This window comes from Atractosteus spatula, chromosome 13 (assembly GCF_055471065.1).
Source record: "Atractosteus spatula isolate fAtrSpa1 chromosome 13, fAtrSpa1.hap1, whole genome shotgun sequence".
Lineage (NCBI taxonomy): Eukaryota > Metazoa > Chordata > Actinopteri > Semionotiformes > Lepisosteidae > Atractosteus > Atractosteus spatula.
In genome coordinates this window covers 372,351-380,094 of record NC_142718.1, presented here as the reverse complement: position 1 = coordinate 380,094, position 7,744 = coordinate 372,351, and the positions used below count along the sequence as shown (strand labels likewise).

The 7,744-nt window shown below is 49.3% G+C and overlaps 1 protein-coding gene across 1 annotated transcript; it reads right to left on the bottom strand.

The window, feature by feature from the left end:
- Positions 1-1,390: 1,390 nt before the first annotated feature.
- mgp (matrix Gla protein) lies at positions 1,391-7,493 on the bottom strand. The gene is made up of 5 exons (XM_088930973.1): positions 7,405-7,493; positions 3,223-3,319; positions 3,015-3,044; positions 2,560-2,632; positions 1,391-1,936 (listed from the first exon to the last, which is right to left on the bottom strand). The coding sequence occupies exons 2-5, from the start codon at positions 3,281-3,283 to the stop codon at positions 1,777-1,779; spliced, it is 324 nt and encodes a 107-aa protein (XP_088787099.1). The 5' UTR covers positions 3,284-3,319; positions 7,405-7,493; the 3' UTR covers positions 1,391-1,776.
- Positions 7,494-7,744: the final 251 nt, after the last annotated feature.

Sequence of the window (7,744 nt, the reverse complement as noted above, 5' to 3'; positions counted from 1 at the left end):
CTCTCTCAGTGCAGTGTCAGTGTACAGTAGTGTGCAGGAGGAGTGTGTGTATTAACCCCTCTCTCTCTCAGTGCAGTGTCAGTGTACAGTAGTGTGCAGGAGGAGTGTGTGTATTAACCCCTTTCTCTCTCAGTGCAGTGTCAGTGTACAGTAGTGTGCAGGAGGAGTGTGTGTATTAACCCCTCTCTCTCAGTGCAGTGTCAGTGTACAGTAGTGTGCAGGAGGAGTGTGTGTATTAACCCCTCTCTCTCGGTGCAGTGTCAGTGTACAGTAGTGTGCAGGAGGAGTGTGTGTATTAACCCCTCTCTCTCTCAGTGCAGTGTCAGTGTACAGGAGTGTGCAGGAGGAGTGTGTGTATTAACCCCTCTCTCTCTCAGTGTAGTGTCAGTGTACAGTAGTGTGCAGGAGGAGTGTGTGTATTAACCCCCCTCTCTCTCAGTGCAGTGTCAGTGTACAGTAGTGTGCAGGAGGAGTGTGTGTATTAACCCCCCTCTCTCTCAGTGCAGTGTCAGTGTACAGTAGTGTGCAGGAGGAGTGTGTGTATAAACCCCTCTCTCTCAGTGCAGTGTCAGTGTACAGTAGTGTGCAGGAGGAGTGTGTGTATTAACCCCTCTCTCTCAGTGCAGTGTCAGTGTGCAGTAGTGTGCAGGAGGAGTGTGTGTATTAACCCCTCTCTATCTCAGTGCAGTGTCAGTGTACAGTAGTGTGCAGGAGGAGTGTGTGTATTATCCCCTCTCTCTCAGTGCAGTGTCAGTGTGCAGTAGTGTGCAGGAGGAGTGTGTGATAACGTTGGGTTAAGATATTAATTAGTACATTGCCTGGACATCTGACTAGGATTATTTTTTATGCAGAGCAGGACCAAGATGGGGGAAAAAAACACATCAAGCCTGACCTGCATGAAAAAATTGGTTAAAAACTGTTAAAAAACTAAAAATGCCTAATAAAAAATACAAATAAAAGCAATCTAAAACTCAATCAGGAGAGTCTCTGTAAGTGTTGCCAGACCTGCCTCTTGGTGGAAGGAGCAGCAGGGCAGCTCAGAGTTTAGGAAGAAGGAATGTTTGTGTCTGTTAAGGTGGGCGATCATCACCTCCACACAATAAAGTGAGACGTTGATGCCTGTGTGGAGTGTCGAGTGTCGAGTGCCGTGTGTCGTGTGCCGTGTGCAGTGTGGTAGAGGGGGCGACACACAGCCAAGAGCTCTTCTGACGATGAGCACAGCGTGACCTTGTGGGCAGAGGGGTGAGTGCCCCGGCCCGGCCTCTCCTGCAGCGCGTTGCTTATTGTCCACAGCTGCCCTAGTGCGCCGCCTGTGGGTCAGACCGCTTCAGTTGGCACTGGGGGAGGCGTCTGAGAGAGACAGACGGACACAGACAACCAGACACGCCTGTAGCTCTATTTGCCTTTATTGACTGCAGGTCGTGTACACGGAGAGCACGCGTGTTTCAAGCATGTTTCTACAGGCGTGTGGTCTCCGGCTGCGGCCCCAGAGCCGGAGGCCAGCGACCAGCAGGTCCAGAGCAGGCCAGACCGGACCCGCGGCTGCTGGTGGTTCTGTCTGGGGGCTGTGGTGGCAGTGCGGCCCGCTCCAGCCCGCTCCAGCCCGCTCCAGGTCCGCTGGGGACGCTGGCACCGGGCCCGGGGACCTGCAGCCTTCCCGCAGGGAGCCTGCGCTGCCGATACATGTGAGTAGGTGAGGGTATATACGGGTACAGGGGTGATATGGGCACTACACTGTGCCGAGCAGGGGCTGCTCACGGCCTGCGGGCCGCTGCCTTATCGGGGCTGAGCTCCCCGGCCACGCCTCCCACTCTGGGCCGGACCCCCGAAGTATCGCTCGTAGGCCTGCTGGTAACCGTGGTACATAGCATAGCGCTTGCACTGCAAAGAGTCCTCACAGATCTCTGTGCGTATCTCCACGGGGGACTTCAGAATCCTGAGACAGAGAGAGAGGGGTTAATACACACACTACTGGACACTGACACTGCACTGAGAGAGAGAGGGGTTAATACACACACTACTGGACACTGACACTGCACTGAGAGAGAGAGGGGTTAATACACACACTCCTCCTGCACACTACTGTACACTGACACTGCACTGAGAGAGAGAGGGGTTAATACACACACTCCTCCTGCACACTACTGTACACTGACACTGCACTGAGAGAGAGAGAGGGGTTAATACACACACTCCTCCTGCACACTACTGTACACTGACACTGCACTGAGAGAGAGAGGGGTTAATACACACACTCCTCCTGCACACTACTGTACACTGACACTGCACTGAGAGAGAGAGGGGTTAATACACACACTCCTCCTGCACACTACTGTACACTGACACTGCACTGAGAGAGAGAGGGTTAATACACACACTCCTGCATACTACTGTACACTGACACTGCACTGAGAGAGAGGGGTTAATACACACACTCCTCCTGCACACTACTGTACACTGACACTGCCCTGAGAGAGAGAGAGAGGGGTTAATACACACACTCCTCCTGCATACTACTGGATACTACTGCACACTACACTGCACTGGGAATAATTTTACCTCCTGGGGTAGTAGCTGCCTGGTTGCACAGGTCTCATGTAGGAATTGGCTCGACGTGAACCGATGAAGATGTCTTTAAAGACACAGAGAGGAAACACGTTCATCATGTTTGTTTTGACATCTAGTACAGAGTCAGAGTGAGCACACCGAGAGAGCTATATTTCTTTCTGTGCCAGTGGAACAGAAAGACAGGGGTTCAGGTACAGAGAGAGGAGTTAAGGAGGTAGGAAAGAGAGACAGGTACAGTGAGAGAGAGACAGGTACAGTGAGAGAGAGGTGAGTTATGAGGTAGGAGAGAGAGGCAGGTACAGTGAGAGAGAGAGGAGTTAAGGAGGTAGGAGAGAGAGATAGGTACAGTGACAGAGAGGGGGTTATGAGGTAGGAGAGAGAGACAGACTGGCTCCACACACTGTGAAGACTTTGGAGGAGAAGGGATCTCTCGCTCATTCCCTTACCTTCCAGGGATTCGTTACTCTCGTAGGAATCTGAAACAGAGAGCAGCCCCTCAGTATGTTTACTCACAGAAACACCTCCTGAAGCCAGAGTGTCTCTCTGCTGTCCGGCTGCTGCCACACGGGACAGCTCTGGGGTGTGTGTGTGAGTGCGTGTCTACAGACAGGTGCGGACAGCAGGTGATGAGACAGTACATTAGAGCAAACTCACCATAGGACACACAGAGTGTGGCCAACAGACTCAATACTGTAAACTGCAAAAGTGCATTCATCCTTACTGACTGCCTTTCTGTGTATTCACCGTGGGCCTGTGAACAGGAAGAGAGAGGGGTTAATACAAACACTGACTGGACACTCCAGTACATTAACACTCCACTGAGAGAGAGAGGGGTTAATACAGACACTGACTGGACACTCCAGTACATTAACACTGCACTGAGAGAGAGAGGGGTTCATACAGACACACTGACTGGACACTCCAGTACATTAACACTGCACTGAGAGAGAGGGGTTCATACAGACACACTGACTGGACACTCCAGTACATGAACACTGCACTGAGAGAGAGAGGGGTTAATACAGACACACTGACTGACTGGACACTCCAGTACATTAACACTCCACTGAGAGAGAGAGGGGTTAATACAGACACTGACTGGACACTCCAGTACATTAACACTGCACTGAGAGAGAGAGGGGTTCATACAGACACACTGACTGGACACTCCAGTACATTAACACTGCACTGAGAGAGAGGGGTTCATACAGACACACTGACTGGACACTCCAGTACATGAACACTGCACTGAGAGAGAGAGGGGTTAATACAGACACACTGACTGACTGGACACTCCAGTACATTAACACTGCACTGAGAGAGAGAGGGGTTAATACAGACACACTGACTGGACACTCCAGTACATCAACACTGCACTGAGAGAGAGAGAGGGGTTCATACAGACACACTGACTGGACACTCCAGTACACTAACACTGCACTGAGAGAGAGAGAGAGGGGCTAATACACACACACTGACTGGACACTCCAATACATTAACACTGCACTGAGAGAGAGGGGTTCATACAGACACACTGACTGGACACTCCAGTACATGAACACTGCACTGAGAGAGAGAGGGGTTAATACAGACACACTGACTGACTGGACACTCCAGTACATTAACACTGCACTGAGAGAGAGAGGGGTTAATACAGACACACTGACTGGACACTCCAGTACATCAACACTGCACTGAGAGAGAGAGAGGGGTTCATACAGACACACTGACTGGACACTCCAGTACACTAACACTGCACTGAGAGAGAGAGAGAGGGGCTAATACACACACACTGACTGGACACTCCAATACATTAACACTGCACTGAGAGAGAGGGGTTCATACAGACACACTGACTGGACACTCCAGGACATGAACACTGCACTGAGAGAGAGAGGGGTTAATACAGACACACTGACTGGACACTCCAATACATTAACACTGCACTGAGAGAGAGGGGTTCATACAGACACACTGACTGGACACTCCAGTACATTAGCACTGCACTGAGAGAGAGAGAGGGGTTAATACACACACACTGACTGGACACTCCAATACATTAACACTGCACTGAGAGAGAGGGGTTCATACAGACACACTGACTGGACACTCCAGTACATTAACACTGCACTGAGAGAGAGAGAGGGGTTAATACACACACACTGACTGGACACTCCAGTACATTAACACTGCACTGAGAGAGAGAGGGGTTAATACAGACACACTGACTGGACACTCCAGTACATTAACACTGCACTGAGAGAGAGAGGGGCTAATACAGACACACTGACTGGACACTCCAGTACATTAACACTGCACTGAGAGAGAGAGGGGTTCATACAGACACACTGACTGGACACTCCAGTACACTAACACTGCACTGAGAGAGGAGGGTTAATCTCATGCTATTGTTTTTAGCTTTATTGTGGTTTACTGAAGGTATGTTGACTGTCTCCCTTCTCTCTTTCCCCATGACTTAGTAACAAGCTGGTCTTTGTTTCAGTTTTTTTAGTCTAGAGTCGATGTCACGGAAATCAGATCTTGTTAAGTTCATGAAGTGGAGCTCAAGGAGGGGAAATATTTCTCCTATAAACCAGCACTTATTTTTATCTTGGGAAGCTTTAATGAAATCATCTGCACAGCCTGTAGATAAACTAACTCAAGAACTCCAGTTCCTGAGTGTTATAACCTGACTATAATCAACTAAACAGGAACAAGTAACAGGTTTATTCCTGCTGAAAAGAGAAGAAAGAAACACAACGTTTTGGCCGTGGAGCCTTCTTTAGTGTGAGAAGCCTTCTTCAGGTGCTCACATCTCAAGAAGGCTCCACGGCCAAAACGTTGTGTTTCTTTCTTCTCTTTTCAGCAGGAATAAACCTGTTACTTGTTCCTTTGCAGCCTACGCATGCTGACGCAGCTGATCAATAACCCAAGTCTCATAATTCTCACACCTGTCATAATTCTACTGGGAAAGGAAAATCAATGGTGCTACTGCCCATAATGTCTACTCCTGTCACTGCCTGAGGAACAGTGAGCCTGTCTCTCAATAATAATAATACAGTGTGTGATCTCCTGTCCCAGCCTGAGGAACAGTGAGCCTGTCTCTCAATAATAATAATACAGTGTGTGATCTCCTGTCCCAGCCTGAGGAACAGACAGTGAGCCTGTCTCTCAATAATAATAATACAGTGTGTGATCTCCTGTCCCAGCCTGAGGAACAGACAGTGAGCCTGTCTCTCAATAATAATAATACAGTGTGTGATCTCCTGTCCCAGCCTGAGGAACAGACAGTGAGCCTGTCTCTCAATAATAATAATACAGTGTGTGATCTCCTGTCCCAGCCTGAGGAACAGACAGTGAGCCTGTCTCTCAATAATAATAATACAGTGTGTGATCTCCTGTCACAGCCTGAGGAACAGACAGTGAGCCTGTCTCTCAATAATAATAATAATAATAATAATAATAATACAGTGTGTGATGGGACTCTAATAATACTGTGGTTTTGTTGTAAATGTTTCTGCTAATATTTAATGCCTTGGGAGCACTGTGATTAATTGGTCATAACAATAAAGCTTATTGATTATTTATATGAATGTAGAGGAGATCATAGAGAATCATCACACGTAGGACATGAGACACAGTGAGAGAGACAGAGAGAGAGGGTGCAGAGTTTCCAATTCCAGCTAATTACCATGATTAGGAACTGTGCTCTGTCTTCTAATAAACTCGCCTGTGTTTTCCAGCTAATGAGAGAGGTATTTTAACGAGCCTCTGGACTTCCTCACCCGTGGTTGCGCAGCTGGTCGGCTTGCACAATAACATCTGTCCAGATGTGCAGCACATGGCCATACGGAGGCATGCAGCAGGATCACGCTTGTGTGTGCAACAGTTTATAAAACTCTTCTAGAGTACACTGACACAGCCCAGTCACAGGGCTCTAGACTCTTCTAGTCCCTGTGGAGTCCAGCACACTGACACAGCCCAGTCACAGGGCTCTAGACTCTTCTAGTCCCTGTGGAGTCCAGCACACTGACACAGCCCAGTCAACGGCTCTAGACTCTTCTAGTCCCTGTGGAGTCCAGGACACTGACACAGCCCAGTCACAGGCTCTAGACTCTTCTAGTCCCTGTGGAGTCCAGCACACTGACACAGCCCAGTCACAGGCTCTAGACTCTTCTAGTCCCTGTGGAGTCCAGCACACTGACACAGCCCAGTCATAGGCTCTAGACTCTTCTAGTCCCTGTGGAGTCCAGGACACTGACACAGCCTAGTCATAGGGCTCTAGACTCTTCTAGTCCCTGTGGAGTCCAGCACACTGACACAGCCCAGTCACAGGCTCTAGACTCTTCTAGTCCCTGTGGAGTCCAGCACACTGACACAGCCCAGTCACAGGCTCTAGACTCTTCTAGTCCCTGTGGAGTCCAGGACACTGACACAGCCCAGTCACAGGCTCTAGACTCCTCTAGTCCCTGTGGAGTCCAAGACACTGACACAGCCCAGTCATAGGCTCTAGACTCCTCTAGTCCCTGTGGAGTCCAGCACACTGACACAGCCCAGTCACAGGCTCTAGACTCTTCTAGTCCCTGTGGAGTCCAGTACACTATACACCTGGAGTATATATACTGTACACACTGCACACCTGGAGTATATAAACTACAAGTAATACAGTAGGTTTATTCCATGTTGAAAAGAGAAGAAAGAAAACAAAAAGTTTCATCTGGAGTATATAAACTACACTGTACACTTGGAGTATACAGTATATACCATACACACTGTATACCTGTTCTATATAAAATACTCTGTATACTTGGTGTACATATACAGCACACTGCTCACCTGTTGTCTGTGTGCTGTGCACGCCGCTGTGTTTCCTGTGCCGTTCTCACTGTGCTCAGGCGCAGAGTCTCTGTGCTCTCTCCTCTCTCAGGCTGTGGGGAGTGTGCTGTCTGTGTCCTGGGCTCTTATACTCACCCTCCAGCCCACCTCCTCAACAGGCAAGACTGTGAGCTCACTTTCTCCAGCGCTTCGCACGCAAACTGACAGACACGCACTGTGCACACACACACACACACCTCTCACACGCACTGTGCACACACACACACACCTCTCACACACGCACTGAGCACAGACACACACACCTCTCACACATGCACTGAGCACATACTGCACACACACA

Coding starts and splice junctions, on each gene's coding strand:
- mgp (XM_088930973.1), bottom strand. CDS start 3,283: ATGAATGCACTTTTGCAGTTTACAGTATTGAGTCTGTTGGCCACACTC. Junction 2,633..3,014: donor GAGTAACGAATCCCTGGAAG/GTAAGGGAATGA, acceptor GTGTCTTTAAAG/ACATCTTCATCGGTTCACGT. Junction 1,937..2,559: donor GGCAGCTACTACCCCAGGAG/GTAAAATTATTC, acceptor TCTCTGTCTCAG/GATTCTGAAGTCCCCCGTGG.